Source organism: Papaver somniferum, chromosome 7, assembly GCF_003573695.1.
Source record: "Papaver somniferum cultivar HN1 chromosome 7, ASM357369v1, whole genome shotgun sequence".
NCBI lineage: Eukaryota > Viridiplantae > Streptophyta > Magnoliopsida > Ranunculales > Papaveraceae > Papaver > Papaver somniferum.
The window spans coordinates 171,259,560-171,276,527 of NC_039364.1; the positions used below are offsets into that span (position 1 = coordinate 171,259,560).

A 16,968-nucleotide genomic window follows, 5' to 3' on the forward strand; every position below is an offset into this window, starting at 1 on the left:
CATTGCACTGTCAGTAAACTGATTAAAAAAAAACATCTGAAGAATAGTTCACCTCTGTAGATGTATTAAAGACCACACCAGAAGACGTAAAAACAGTTTGAGACACATAGGTGCAGGATGCTGACCAAACAACACTAGCACCAACATTACCAGAGCTGGTATTTTCATTAATTCCTAGATTGAAAGAGGAGCCAACAGGAGGAGAAAATGAAGGATAAGATGACATAGGAGGCCATTGAGGAGTTGGTATAAAAGTTGAAGGTGCATTAAAAGAAATGTTACCCATAAAAACATATTCAAAAGAGGTTCTAGATCTCTTTCCCTTTCTATTATGAAACAAAGAAGCATGATCAAAAGAGAATCTCTCTTCAAAAAGAGCAAAAACAGGATTAGATGATCCCACATGACTAAGAGGTACCACAGGAAAAGAGTTGCTAGAAACAGTTAGCTCCCTAATAATTAAAGAAGATATTGCAGGAACAACAGTTGCAGTAATAGGTAGAGAAGTAGATACTGATCCTCTTAAACTAGCAGCAGGTTGAAGACTGACAGAGAAAGGTGAAAGCTGAGAGTCAACATTCCCACTAGAAGCAACCTTAGATGTTCCAAAACTTTCACCTTTCTCCAACACAGTTGCAGTCTTAGTAACAGCAACATGCGTAGCCTTTAGACTTGGTGCAGGTAATGCCTTGACAAGAATCCTCATTTGTATATCCTTGCATTTATCAGCATCATGATCAAGTGCAAAGCAATGTGTGCATGCATGAAATGGCAGTTTAGGATATAATGCAGACATATAGTATGTTTTCCTAGTAGTATTGAAAACCACTTTCTTTGTCATTGGTGTGTTCAAAGGAACCATCACTTTTGCTTCATAAAAGTTACCCATAGAAGTCTCTACTGCCATTGTTTTACCAATCAGTTCAATAATCTCTCCATATTTTCCATTGTTGATAAGAGTAGTTTGGATAGTGATCTGCACATGCATTAGAGTGGTATTCCATTATAAGTCAAAGACAGACTCTAGTTCTCCCAAAGACTGGATAGCAAACAACTGACCAAAGAGTAAAGTTGGTCTAGCAGCAACTTCCAAATCGAGATCTTTTTTATGCTTAAACATGATAACAAGTATGTTAAGAAAATTTTGAATATGCATTCCTTGAATATAAGGCTTGTCTAACTTAAAATCAGCAGAATTGATAGTCCAAACCCCATTGAGATGGTGCTTGACTGAGGTTTTGTGATAGTTTCTATACTTATCAACTAGTAAACCAGCTAGCCTAAAAGGAAAATCTTCAATATCCTCAACTAAATCAAGAACTCTAACATGTTCTTCTGCAACAGCCATTATCAGTAAAGAGCGCAAACAAACTTGGTATTGAAAATGAAAGATGGAAGTAACTTAAAGAAATAAATCTTTCTCAGAGCAAGTGAATAAAGAAGAAGATGAAGAGAAAGATCAAAGATATAATAAACATAAAAGGAATGATAAGTGATAGGAAGATAAAATATTCACTGATACTCAACAAACAAATACTTATCAGCTAAGAAATATGAAAAGACTCATGCTTAGGAGTAAGATTAATGCCAAGTGTAATAAAGGTGCTGCTAAAAAACCACGAAAGATTATTAAACTTTTATTAAAGAATTCATCAGTTATATACCTTCAGCAACAGATCTTCTGAGAAGTACCCATAAGAATAAAATAAATCCATTGTGAGATTGAGAGAATCAATAAAACTTTTACTAATATACAATCTAGTTTAAATAATATTCAACAAGTAACCACTAATTGAAAAAAGTACAGAGCAATTCATAGAGTCAAAGAAAGTAGGCAATCATGATACTAAGCATGAAAAGAAAAACAAATCAATAGCTTATTAAAAATTATGTGATCTGAATCTTATAATTCTCTTGATTAAGATAAAAAAATCTCGGTAGAATAACAATCCCTACCTAAGTAGGATCTCGTGATGCTAAAAACATTCCAACAAAGACCATTTTTCTCTGAGCAATCCTGACAATGATGAGTACTGACATAATCCAATCTTAAGAGATTCAATGTAGAAGAAGCTAGAAATTAAACCTAGCAGAAACACAAACCAAAATCCCCATATCTTCTTTCAAACACTAATCTCATGATGGTGAAAAACCATGACCCTGTGCACACTACCTCCTTCAGCTCATGACCTAATCTGAGAAACAAATAGGGGAAAAAACTTTAAAAGTTAGTCACAGGAATTGTCAATATAAAGATAAATTAAAAGTTTTTAAATTACAAAATCAAATTTAAACATTCAAAAAAAAGAGTAATTTGATTTTAAAAAATTATCGGTTCAAACTCTATTGATTAATCATGGAAGATTTAAACTCAAAACCAAATTTTCAAATTAGAATTAGGAAAAAACAGAAAGAAGAAACAAGAGAATAGAAGAACAAATTTCTTAAGAATTAACTAGCATAAAGTAAAGAAGAAACTTAGAAAATCATTAAAACTGAGAAAATTTGAAGAACAGCGTAAGAATTGATCGAAGAAGATGGATTAAAGTTCAAAGTTGACTAAGTCAATGTCGCACGACTAATCGCCATGAAATTTGAAAACTCAAAACATAATTGCTTTAAAAGATTCACGTGCAGGTATCAGTGACTAGCCAAAGAAAATAAGTAGAAGGTTCAAGAAGTTTCAGTTTCCTCATTCCTATTCCGAGTTTCTCCAGAGCATCCGACTATCGACACGAAAAGGTACGAATGTTATTCAACTATTAGTATCAAGAGTTCAAATTAATCTGGATTCTCAGGGTTTTCTTTATCTGATTGACGTAGATATTACTGTTAGGTAAGTGAATCTTATGCAAGTATATTGGAATTAAAATGGGGATTCAGAATCGATGCTTAGACTAACCCCTATGGGCTAGATTGAACTGCTAGATTGCCCAAAAAATGTTGCAAATCATGAAAAAAGTGTAGGAAAAAAGTTAACACTGATAGTTGATAGTTCTCTCACCTAGAATTTTCTCGCAGTCCAACTATCAGCTAGTTTCAAAAGCTGAACCGTTCAGCGCTGAAAAAGTAACCAAAACGCTGAACCATTCAGCGCTATATAATTTTTTCTCATGGAGAGAGAGGAAAAGATGGGGAGAGAAGAAAAAGAGGGAGAGAGAAAGAGTAAAAGAAGGAGAGAGGGAAGAAAAAGAGAGAGAGAGGCGAGAGGGAGGAAAAGAAGGAGAGAGAGAAGAAAAAAAAGAGAGAGAAAAACGTGGAAACAGAGGAAAATAAGGAGAGAGAAATAAAATTAAATGGTGAACGATGTTTTGTTCAGCGTTGAACGCTGTTTGATTCAGCTTTTCTCTGCTAGATTCGCCATCCCATAGGACTTAGGAGGTTGCCCATGTTGACGTGGATGGCCAATCTAGCAGCTAGATATCTAGCCCATATGAGTAAGCCTTACGTATTTTGTGGTTTATCGTTTATGTTTGTGAACCTTTGATGTAAATTGGCAATTTTAGCTTAACCAAAAATCCAATTGTTTTTTTTTTTTGGATCGATTTCGAAGTGTAAAGAGGGGTTGGTGTGTGAGGCCTCTTCTTTCCAACTAATCCCTAGATGAATGAAATAAAATAAATTCGTGTTGAAGTTAGTAGGTAATAGGTTTATTATCTTCTCTTATATATGAAGACTAATTTTTATATACTTAGACATTCTGTACATAGTTAGGGCCATCGTTGCACTCAAAATAGAGCTTATCCTAGGAGGTGAATTGCAGAGAAATATAACTAGGTCTTCTTGTTCAACGATTTTCTACGGTATATGGAATTGGGGGTTGTTTAGGACCTTGTAAATAGTGTTCATGTTCTCTTTCTTTTGATCCATTTGTCTAACAATATTGAAGTTAACATTTAGTCCCTCATAATACATTATTAAGCAGATTCTCTAGTCAATTAGTGTAGTTTCATGACAGCTGATTGTTCTTCTTTGTGTTTCCTAAGATATTTTTTTGTATTTACATGGGAGCTTTTTGTCCCAGATAAGGTTTATCAAAATTTTTATGATGTTGTCTTGCTGCTTGCATGTTTCGTATGCTGAACCAATCGATATGTAAACAAAAAACAGTTGTTTAATTGCTTTAAAATCGGACAGAAGGAATGTAACCGACTTTAATCGTTTTATAGTTACCTACACAAGTCCATGTTCATTCTTATTGTGTCTAGTTAATGTTTTTTTGTTTTTCCTTCATGCTATCTTTTGACTCCATCAACTGCTCAAAGAAAATTGTGTAGCTAGTGATTTCTCCTATCAAGTATTTGCGAATACCATTTATATACAGTTGCTTAAAAGTTGAATTTTATCAAATATGTGTAGTCTAAGTCTTTGAAGTGGGTAATTTACAAAATGGTGATGGCCACAAACTGGAAAACCCTCTGAGGATCCTCCAAATATGTATTTAGGAAGGATATGTGTGTAATGCATGTTTTAACTTGATGCGTTACTGTTTCAGGCTTCCTGTGCTCGAGCGTCCCATTCTTTACAGTTTACACTGCCAATAATAAAGAGAAGTTAATCTTGGCTACATGCGTGGGACTAAAGGATTATCGCCTAGAAAGTATATCCTTAAACAGATCAATTTAATAAGACAGTCGATGGGTAATTCTCACTGTACACTTTTAGAATTTTCTCTTCTACCACGTGTAATTCTCAGAGTACACACACTTCTTAGAATCTTTTAATGTGTAGGGATGTATACAACTTCTATCCAGAAGAAAGGAAATAATGAAATTACCAAAGAAGGACCAGTTACTGGCAATATACATGAACCGATTTTGGCCTTCAACAAACCTCAGCTTCCACCTGGTCTTGGGCCCATAATAATTTTCTCATTGCTGGAGACTAGACCTGATCGGGAGGAGAATGATAATGAGAAATAACAGGTAATGTGAAGCCTCCTCACTTTTTTCCTTTTCTTCACTAGTATTTGCCGTCCTCTATCTGAAGATCCTTGAAATACTGAACAGGACGTTGAGTGCGTAGCTGACCAATCGAGCAAGGAATTTCCAGAGCTTAATGTAGAAAACAAGTACTGGACGTATAAATGGCTCCACAAATAATTTGTATATTCTTAGTAGAAACTAAAGTACAGCGTAGGGCTTCTTTAGGAACTCTGTAAAGTTTAGACACCATGAGTTTTATAATGATTTTAGTTTCTCATTCGTGTCAAAACAAAGACAACATCAGGTAGCTAAAATAGATAAACATACTCTCAGTTGCTTGTGGGAATTCGTCGAATAAGGAAGTAACCAACTTCAATAGGGTCTGAGATTCTCGGTATAGACACCATGATCATGAACAAGTTTAAAATTATTAGTTAAACAAGTTACATAACAGCAGAAGTGATTTCTGGGTGTGTTTTTATGCTATGTGTGAAGTGTGAGAAAGATTGTATTACCAGTGCCATTGCTCCTGGTTTTAGAGGCGACTCATTAATAATTCTGGCATGCCTGCACAAATCCATTTAAAAGGGTATATGAGTATCTTGAAGTGTTTTGCAGTATTAATGGTGCACTTTAAACGTTTAGTTTGGATTTGTTATCACTTGATGAGAAATCTGTCTTCTTGTCTTATGCATTCGAAGAAACTGCAACCTCTGGTGAAGGGTATTTGTATATTGTTCCACTCTGCATCATATATCGTATCGTTCAGCGTATATGGACTATTTCTACTGAATACGATTGGTAGAAAGTAAATTTTGGACTAACTTGTACAAGGATTACCTAAGTGCCACATAGTAGCAATTGTGGAATCATCACCTCTGCATATGTGTTCTGTCGCAAACTTTACATTCTTACCCATGGCTTCGGTCAGCTGCGCAAAGAACTGCATAATTTCCTGCAGTAGTTTTCATTCAACCCAAGTTCCTCAACTCATTCAGTAGTATAAAACATGTTAAACTTTGAAAAGCTCCTGCAATCTAGGTGTTCTCCGGTCGGTCAATCCTAATTTTAGGTGTGAATGAAATAACTTTTGGTATGATTTCAACACAAAGCTCGGTGTGCGGGGTTTTATAGTTTAATTGCAAAGTTAAATGCACACAGAAGGATCATATGTTACACTACACTAGTTATTATGGTAGACGGTGCAATGTACACCTACTGAGGCAGACCTTTTCTCCCTCAAAGGGAACAAAAAACGTGTAATCCTCAAATATACAATCTTTTGCCATGAAATCAGTAAGGTTCCTCCAGCCCCTGGTATTGATGCATTTGTAGAACTGTTGAATTGTATCAAATGGTGATGCTGGACTAGGTTGAAAATTGGTGGTTCTACCTAGTGACATGATCCCCCAATTTTTTGTGGAGACCCGTGAACGCACTATCTTCCTCTCCAATTGGGGCCTTTTTTCTTTTCCATGTGTGTTGACGTGCCCTTGCCAAATGATTGATGGTGATTTGGGGTGTAGTTTTCCATTTATCGTTAGTCTGGATTGATTGAAAGATGAACTGAAGGATAAAAGTGGAAAACCGCAGCTGGCCATTGGCAATGGCCGAAATTATAGAGCTTGGTTTGGGATCGAGTAGTGTATAATGTCGTGGAGAAATTTGCGCTACAAGGGGACAAGAAAAGCAGAGCGTGAAAGATTGGAGCAACCAAAAGGAAATGCTTTCTTGGGCTTGTGAGATGTCGAAGAATTAAGTAAGGTACACTATTTAGGAACTATGATTTTAGGCATACCAAAAACTTTCAAGGCATACAAAATAGTTTTCCCATCCTAGGTGACTTTATAAGGGGTGTCTATTGAGTAGTTCAATTACCTATATACCCTTGAACCTAAAATCAAAAAACAAACTATCCTAAACATCTTTTCTTCTTCCTCCAGCTAAACCACCTTCCTTTTCTCTCGGATTATTTTTTTTCATCACTGTAATTAATTATCGATTCGTGAAATTTCGATCATCGGTTAAATTGAACTATATAATAGATCGTACAAAGAAAAAAGCAAACGTCAGGTGTTCTAAATCCTCTTCTAATCCATGAATTAAAGAAGAAGAATCAATTGAAGATGAAGGTATAAAAACTATAATTGAACCAGAAATTGAATCGGAAATTCAACCATTTGAAGCTCCAAATACTGAAATGAGGATAAGAAGGTATTCCCTACAAACCCAATCTTTTATTTGTTGTTTTTCATGGATTGAATGGGTTAAATTGCTAAAAACTTAGGGTTTTTGACGATTACAGTAGCGGGTTCGGCTGATAATTGAGTTGAGTTTTGAGCCGAACTGTTCTTGAAATTTTACCCTGAAAGTGTCTATGAACAGTTCGGCTAAACCGTAAATGTCAATTTTTAGCCGAACCCCAAAATGTGTATTGAATACGTCCCAGAACAGTGTCAGGTTCGGCTAATACCTTGCAAACCTTCCCGACCGAACCTGAGAAGTGAAATTTACCCCAGGTAGTTATCAGGTTCGGCTGACTCGATTAGATCACTTTCAAGCCGAACCTCTCTCTGTAAACACTTCGAAAATATTGATTTGCAGGCTCTAGGTTCGGCTAGCTCGTGTTGTTGAGTTATCAGCCGAACCTTCTCTTTGCACACTCAAGTTTTTCGATCTTGTTTTGGCCATAACTTTTTCGTCCGATGTCGGAATGACCTCATTCTTTTTGCGTTGTGTTTTTATTTTCATTCTCTTGAAGTTGAAGATAAGATATAATTGATTTTAATGAGTTTAATATGGACCTTGGTATCCAATATTCTTATCCAACTTTGAAGATAAGATCTAGTTCATTATCCAATATTGATCTTCTTTGTTCATGGACTTATTCTTGAGGTTGAAAACGATCTTGAAAGGGCAATTTCTTTTCTTCGTCTTCGTCCTATTCTTTCTCCCGGTCTTCCCAACGTATAAAGTACCCTTTTTAACCTTGCTAGCGCCGGTTCCACTACGCTCACAAATCATTTCAAACCGATCCCATCGGCTTTGTTGTCCTTTAACTAGTACACAATTTATCTTCATCGCGTGTTCCTCAAGCCAATCCAGAACTTCTGGTTTAGTTTTCCATATCTACGTTCATTCCAAAACAAGTAATTTGTAAGAAAAACTTTGGAATATTCCGACAACATTAAGGTAAACAAAAGGTTCTTACATACCAAATCATTTTGGAAGTGATCCTTTGGTATCCTCGTGAATTATGTCTACTGGATCAGGTTGATTTTCCATGGGTCCAAGCACGATCTATAAAGAATATCACAAGGTTATACACTAGAAAGGGAATATAATAACAAGGTTCAGCGCATTCGATAATCACATTATGTGCCGAACTATAAACATTTACAGGTTTCGGCTTATACGATATCCTCAATATGTGCCGAACCACGAACAATATTTTAACCCAAAAATTAACAAATTCATATTCGGCTCAGACGATAATCATATTATGTGCCGAACCTTGAACATAAAAGGTTTCGGCTGATACGATATTCTCCATATGTGCCGAACTAGTAACAATATTTCAACCCAGAAATTAAAAAATTATGTTCGGCACATACAATTTTGGATATATAAGCCGAATTAGTAATGATTCTATTCCGGGCTATTCAGGATGTTGTTCGGCTTACTATGAAACATTCATATAAGCCGAACTAGTGTCTAGCAAAAGGGTTGGAATTGGAAATTATAGGTTCGGCGCATGCAGTAAACAGAATCAGTAAGCCGAACCGTTCATCAATTGGTAGATTCGGCTCATAGATGTGAGCCGAACCTCAACCTGTTTCGCCGAACCATGATTCAAAAAAACCTAACTTTTGATAATTGAGAGCTATAGAAGTGAGATTAAGTATAGGATATAAGTGTACCTGTGTATTAGAAGCATTGGGTTCCTCATCAATGTCTTCATCATCATGATTTGGCTCATAAAAATCATCATCTTGAGTTTGTGTTTGAGTTTGAGCTTGAGTTTGAGTGGGTGTAAAATCATTCTCATAATCTAAGAAATCAGCCATTTCTGGATCATTGTTGTAGTTGATATATATTTTCCTAGGTTTTTTAGATGAATGATGACCCTCCTCATCCTCCATTGAATCAAGAATTAGAATTTTCTCACTTTCTCCTTCTCTTTCTCTCCTTCTTAACCAAACCAAAACTTTGATTTTTTTTCCTCAAATTTTTCATCTAAACAACTCTTATAATTCTGAAAATTATTTTAATCACTAAATAAAATATTTAATCACTAATCAAGATTATTAACACTAATACGTAAAGGGCAGATTTGCCATTAAAAAAATTTTGGGTTAAGGGGTTATCTGATTTTGCTATTTCACAATCTTTTTTGTCTTCAGCCAGTATGCCTTGGAAGATTTTGATATGCCCAATGTTATGGTTCCTATTTAGAGGATCAAGTAAGGAAGGTATATTTAACAGAAATGGCGTAGGACGTTTTCTCCTTTATAATTTGCGTTCGTTGCTTATATTGCCTGGTGACGGAGCCAAGACCTCTGTTCGGTGGGGTCAAATACAAGTTCCATCATAAAGGTTACTTTTTATTTTTATTTAATTTTTCTGAATAAGACATTTCATTAAAAGGACTACAAGATTCAAAGTGAGTTGCTGTTACAATAGGAGTAGAGCCATCTAATGAGAGTTCCCAATATTAGATTTATCTACTAAAAGTTGTTTAAAAAGAAACCTATTATAGGGGCTTCACATTCCAATAAAGGGGCTTCACATGGATTTCTAGTGACTAAAGAATTGATTATGGGATGTCTTGATGTAATAACAAATGTCCAAATTACTCTCCAACTAAAATAAAAACCTAAAACTAAAACATAATTATTCTTCTTCTAAACTTCCTCTCTTTCATCAACCGTAAACCATAGATTTGATAAGTTTTTTTTTTCTTTTGAGATTTGAGACCAATAAAAAAAAATTGAGTAATTAAGGTTAGGTTTACAGCTGTAATGGCTTTACGGGTAGATTCGATTTTTAAACAACTAACTGTAATAAATTTATGGTTTGGTTTGTTTTCTTAATAACTAACCGTAAAACAAAATTTGGGTACACACATTTTGTCCAACTGCTTTTACAGTTGGATTCGAGCTTACAAATTTAGCCGTAATGATATAACCTTACTATGTTATACCATCGAAACTATTTTCTCTGACTAGGTATCTACTCTAAAATTGAATCTACATAAAACAGTAGAATCTATCCTAAAAGTCGTTTAGTTTGTTTGTCTATCTAAACTATTTTGGAAATTAAATCTGTTTAGGTTGTTGGAGGAAAGATTCTTAACAAAATCTTGTTTATCTTGAAAAGATTATGATAAGTCTTGCACGTTAATTTTTTGATGTGCCTTGTTTAGTTTGTTTATCATAAATTTCTCTTGCTATCTATCTACGCATATCATTTAGTTATTTCTCATTACAAATATATCAGTCACACAAATTATATCATAACTTTCTTTTAGTTTTTCAACATGGAGCAACAAAAATAAGAGGATCCAGGTCACGACTTTTGTTAAAGCTATTTACATATGAGGCAACTGTTGCGGTGTTACAGAATTTCAGTGCAGACAAAAGCCAAAAGAAAATGAGGTAGAAAGTAGAAATCATAACTTTGGAATCAAAAAAAAATTCTAGTGTCACTGGATTTGGGGGAGGAAGAGAAGAGCAAACTTGGGGTTGTGATACTTGTGAAGCTTGTTGACAACTTGATACCTTTTTTTTCTTCCATAGATCACCATAACGATAACAGCAGCACCTACACTATTTGTTATATTTCATCTCACAAACACCCCAACTCTTTTCTATAATCTTCAACAGCCCAATGATGTCCAATAAGGCTTGAAATACCTTCACGAAAATAACCATCATCAAATCATGATTATGATCAATCACCCATGAAAATGGCAACAACCCACTTAACCCTTCATGGAGTAATTAGCTTCTTAATCTCTCGTCGAAACTGCGTGAACATAATGACAAGGTGTACGTGTGGAATCACTAACTAGTCATCGTGTTGCACAGATATAGTACATGCAAACAAAAATAAGCATAATAGTCATACATGATTTAAATCATTCAGTTTTATCTCCTTCTTTTGAAAACTTCTTTTTTTACCGCAATCCCTATAGCTAGCTAATAATTCAAGGAGCCTAGAGATTTAATACGTTTTTGCTTGCATTTGTGTGGATTCCAGTACCCCTAGCTAACTCAATCTAGAGTTTACAACCAAGATGTAATCAATTGCCATATAATGATATAAGGAGTCAAGTAAAATAGGGTTTAGCATAGAACAATACACTTCAAGCCTATACCTATACATATTCTGAATCGCAAGATTATAAGCTATAGTTTAATATGAACAACTATCAGCTATACGTAAAGATTGCTTATTGATCTTAATCTAGCATGCAGATTAGGGAATGAAAAAAATGCTCATAATATATATTACGATTAGCGGTGAACTGAAGAAGAAAAGATATATCAAAATGTTCCATCGGCTAGGTTCGAATTCAGAATTCCTAGCCGTAAGGAATCTTCAAAGTCCAAACCAGTTACCGCTAGGAGTTCTTTATTTCCTAGCCGTAAATTGTTAGAAAATACATCGGCATCTAATTTAAAATCAGTAATATCATCTACATCGTACCGTTAATCGAATTTAATGATTATCTAACTTAATTAGATAATTATCACTAATAAAAACGAGGATAATTTAGCAATTGTGAAAAATAATTACATCAAAACCAGTAAATCTAACTTAACGATTATCTCACATGATTAGAGAAGATAATTTAGTAGTTATGAAAAATAATTGGATATAGGACTTTTGAAATTACTAGCTGATAACATGTTTTTGTTGAAGCCCTCTATTAGATTGTGAAGCACCTACATTAGGTTAACATTAACTAAATAAGGGTTGTTTAATTAGTCATTACAAAATTATTTGAGATAATGAGTTTTTGATATTACTTATGGATGACCCGTTTTTGTCATATTAGATGACCCCCCTCTATTGGAATGTGACGCCACAATAATAGCCTTCTTAAAAAAACTACATGGGAGAGGTGAAGTTTCCCATTCTACAATTGAGTTTAAGGTCCTAACAAACTTGGTTAAAATATCCACAACTTGATTTCCTAATCTAGGAACAAAATGAAATCCCAAAAAGTTAGCACAAAGATGAGCTATTCTGTTTGCCTCATTGAAACAGGATTTAGCACGCCAAGAAATATCTGAGTTGTATCCATGACTAAAGTTGAAAATACTTTCACAGACCCCTTCAATACTAAAATTTTGAATCTACTTCTCCTTGGCCCAAATAGCCGCATGCAACGCTCCTATAGCCTCTGCCTCTTGTGGGTCTGAGCTTGCTGACTGCCCTGCTCGTCCTCCTTCACAATTTCTTGTGTCTCCACCTGTTACTTTGAAGGGGTTAAGTCATGGAATGGAATTGGTAGATAGGCGCTTGTCTGAGCTTATTGTTCAAGAATGTTTGACCCATATTGATCAATTTTAAAAAACTTTCCATCCACCGAAGGAATGGAGCAAAGATTTTCCGATGAAGAAGAAGATAGGAAATCTAAAATCGATATTTTAAAAGCAAATTTTGGTTGAGTTAATGGAGTTTGAAAAGAGTATGCAATGTAATGATTGGGTGCAGAAGCTATTGCAGAAATTAGAGGAGAAGATGAAGAAATTGAGATTGGGGATTCAAAAGAATCCCTAACATTTTCGAATGATGAAAATGATAGCCTTCTACCCACCAAGGGAGGGGATACAATCCTAATATGTTGAGACTTATATGGATTAGAAATGTCTTGCAAAAGAGCAGACCCAATCTGAAGCACCGATTCAGACGATCTTGACCCTTTTATGACTCTGAAAGTTTCCGAGTTAGCAGATCAGAACGATTCATCCTCTGATTCAGGCAGAGGGATAAAATTCTCCGAATAATTAAAAGGGAAAGTCCTCTTTCCTAGAACAGATGAAGATGCAAGAGGCATATCTTCATCAATGACAAAAGGTATTAATACTTCGTAGGATTGATGATTAGCTTGAAGAGCAGGTTCCTCATCCACATAGGTTCTAAAAATGTATATGAAGGTTTCACGTACACCAGGTTGGTTTAGATATGTCTCTACTGGTACTGTTATTCCATAGCAATCAAAGTTGTCTTTTGGGTTCCAAATTTGAAGTATCTCATCGTTCAGCCATTTCATATCGTTACTCGGGTAAGGAGAGTTAACTGAGATCGATATCGTAAATCTCTTCTAGTGTTCTACCATTGAGAATATCACAATTACCAATTTTGTGCCCAAAACGCAGAAAGTGCGTACAGACTTTGGAAGGAAGTTTTAAGTAGTTGAAATAAATAGAAGTGACTGGATAATTTCCTACTTTGACTAGCAGATGATCTATAAGAGGTTTTTCTATGTTCACCCAAACTAACACTCTAGGTAGGCAATCAGGTGATTCAGATCCCTTGCACACTCTTGAAACCTGACCTATTTCACTAGCAATTAAACCCAACATTTCATGACTTCTGTGCTCATGTTTAGCATTTGAAATGGTAACCCAAATAGAGATTTATTTAACTTTGTCAGTGGATATATATGTTCCTTGGTATGCGGTTGTTGCAGCTATAACATTGCCAAATGGATACCAAAGTCCATTTGTCGAAATCCAAAGATAGTTTGCTTCATTTCGAAAAGTGATGATGAAGAGGTTCAGATCTAATTCTCTTATTTTAAAACCCAAGTGAACTCCCCAAAAGTTATTCAAAGCTCCTCTAACTTCCCATTGTTTCAAAATTTCAGTAGAAAAAACCCTAACTAATATATTATATGGTTTTATGCCAAAGTCTCTGATGAACAATGGTGGAGTAGGAAGAAAACCTGTATTACTGTGATTGGGAAAACGCTGAGCTAAGGAGAGACCACTTAGATGTTTTTAAAGGTTTAGATGATCCCCCATTGGAAGAGAGTAGAAAGAGCGAGAAAGAATCAGTATGTTGATAACCATAAACCTTAGTGAAGGTTTTTATAAATATGTAGGAGGGGTCAGGGCAAGTTGGTTAATGTGAGGATTGATTTGTTGTAGAACCCGTGAATGTTGTTAAGATCGAAAACAAAGATTATATAATTTATTAGCCAATCTTTAATCGACAACTTCTTAAAAATTCAAGTTTAAACTGATGCATAAGGTACTTATAAGGAGAGGTTATCAGAAAACCTTTGACTAAACTAGATTTTGGGATATGTATCATCCTAGGTGAAAAGGCGAGGGTACCCAAATATACCTCAAGCTAAAACTTTTCCTACCTATAAGTCCTTTCTCCGAAAGTGATTGTCTATGGACTGAGTCGAGACAATACAACTACTCGGTTCACACTTCGTGTGATCGTCTATGGATACGAGATTGAGACAATACAACAACGAAGTATGTTACTTGATAAAAAGGTTCGGAGTTAACCAAACACAATAGGATTCACTTATCAAGTAAATAGGAATTAACGTTTGTGTGATTTACTTTAATTATAATAAAAAAATTATAATGCGGAAATATAAAGTAAATGACACAACAAGATTTTGTTAACGAGGAAACCGCAAATGCAGAAAAACCCGGGACTTTTTCCAGAATTGAATACTCTCAGGATTAAGCCGCTACACAAAATTACACCTAACTTCGTATAGTTGAGACCAAGCAATTAAACCTATAGTTCACCTAGTTCCGTCTGTATTCCCATGCCTCCGACCTTAGTCACATACTTGGAACAATTCCTTTGGTTCGTATTCCGAACAGTAAAGTAACAACAAATCTGTTTGGTATCAACTCTATTCGACCAAGTGATATGAGTCAAACAAAGGCTCTTCTGTTTATCTTAACATAAACTCCTTCGTCAGGTTCTTAGATCTATCTTATATTCAATTACCGAAGTAATCGTTTAAGATTAAGCCAACAACACTATTAATCCAAAGAATTGTGTTGATGTCGATCTACTCAATTAATCAATCCAATCTATCACAAAGATAAACCGATTATTAACTGGATCCTCTTTTTCCGAAACAAGTATTGTGCACACCAAAGATTATGAACCCACAAATCATAAATCTTCATCGTCTTCAAATCTTCTTAGATCTTCAATAAAAACCTGCACACAATCACTTGAATCTCTTGTGATCAATCACGCACAGGACGGAGTCTGTTAACAACGGATTATCACAAGATCGTCTTTAGAACTAACAACAGTCTAAAGATCCCTGTCGAAACTCTGAACTAGTTTGAGTGAACCTTATATCGGAAAAGAAAATTCTCAAGCATAAACAAACTAGGTGCAATCAAAGTTCAACCACCGTTAGTCAATCAAATCAATGAAAACAAAAGATAAATCGCAATTATCTAGTTTCCCACCAACGGTACACCTATAGCTTCTCAATCCCAAAGAAGACTTTAAATTGAGAAGCCGTAAGAGATTTCGCCTAATTAGGTTACTCTCCTCTCCGAATAGGCGGCTACACCAGTAACAACACAACAAAGAGGAAGCATGTTGTTACGAGGGATTAGTTTGCAAGAAAGGAAAACTTCAAGTATTTATAGACAAAGAAGTTTGGACACCAAGGAATTTCAAAAACCGAAAATATTCTCAAGATATTCATTAAAGCACAAATTCGGTTTCCATAATTCTTGGAAATGCTATGTCCAAAATAATGATCGAAATCTCTCGGAAAATCTCTAATTAGTAAATGCACATTAATTAAAAGATTCTTAACTTATTTATGTTTCGATCCTGGGATTCTCTTCCCTTAGGTATTAAGGAATAACTTTGAACAATTAAAGAAATAAACATTCATAGCACGTGTTCAAAGTATGTCGACATCTTAACTTTGTAAGCTATCTTTCACACTTACAACCTTGAAACCGATTTGCCACACTTCCAGACAAGTTTAGAAATGGTTCATCTGACTTTCAAGAACTATGTGATTAATCAAATAACATTCAATCACAATCATGGGTTAACGGTTCTACCAAAACAAATTTCGGTTCTACCTTCCATGTGAGTATTGTGCATAGTCACACTAGCTTTCCAAAATTCGGTTGACTAGGTACTAGGATCGATTCCCCACATATATATGGTATCTAACTTATATGTGTTTCACATGTCCATAGGATCGGTTCCCCTTTGCTTAAAAACGTGTTGCACATGTCCATAGAATCGGTTCCCCTTTCTGTTATAAACCTTGCTTCACCTCATACAAGGATCGGTTCCCCTTTGTGATGTACTGCACCTCTTACTAGGATCGGTTCCCCTTTCCCATATTTGGTCAGACAAAAAATCACAACCCGATCATACCATCTCAGGTGATTACATAAGATCGGTTTCACTAATAAAAGTCATACCAATACATAAGTCAGGCCTTTGTGAATAGTTCTACCAAGAACACAACAAGTCGTGAACGGTTATACTCAATCACACATATTGGTTGTTCATAAGATATGCAATGAATAACAAAACCAATAACGCCTGGCGATTTCCTTTTCGATTCACAAACAAGTTTATGAACTTACTTCCTTAGAACACATGTAAAACATTGTTCCCTAAGATGAAATCCTCACCTCACGCCCATACATAATCACAATATCATTCAAATGATTATGGTGATGTCTTATTTACAAAGTTTAATGGTTAAGCAATAAACTTCGTAATGTATTCCTTAATACTATGTCTATCTAGAGTTCAAATATGCTTCGCAGTTTTTTTTTCAATATGCACGACTTGAAAGATAGTTAGGGAATAAAATAATTCAAGTCAAATATCACTAACCTCAAGTGGAAGGATGATTTTTGTCGTTGTAGATCATTGCTTCTTCGCATCTTCAAGTCTTCGCAATACTTGTAAAGTCTCAAATCCTAATACTTTCAAGCTAACCTATACGAAGTTGACTCTAGTACATAATCAAGCGACTCTTAACATGAGTTTT

The 16,968-nt window shown here is 35.2% G+C and overlaps 1 protein-coding gene across 1 annotated transcript; it reads right to left on the reverse strand.

Annotated features, from left to right (window-relative positions):
• Positions 1–5,123: 5,123 nt before the first annotated feature.
• LOC113295540 lies at positions 5,124–6,328 on the reverse strand. The gene is made up of 6 exons (XM_026543869.1): positions 6,155–6,328; positions 5,766–5,880; positions 5,588–5,669; positions 5,441–5,492; positions 5,253–5,307; positions 5,124–5,155 (listed from the first exon to the last, which is right to left on the reverse strand). Exons 1-6 carry the CDS (start codon positions 6,326–6,328, stop codon positions 5,124–5,126), a joined length of 510 nt encoding a protein of 169 aa, XP_026399654.1.
• Positions 6,329–16,968: the final 10,640 nt, after the last annotated feature.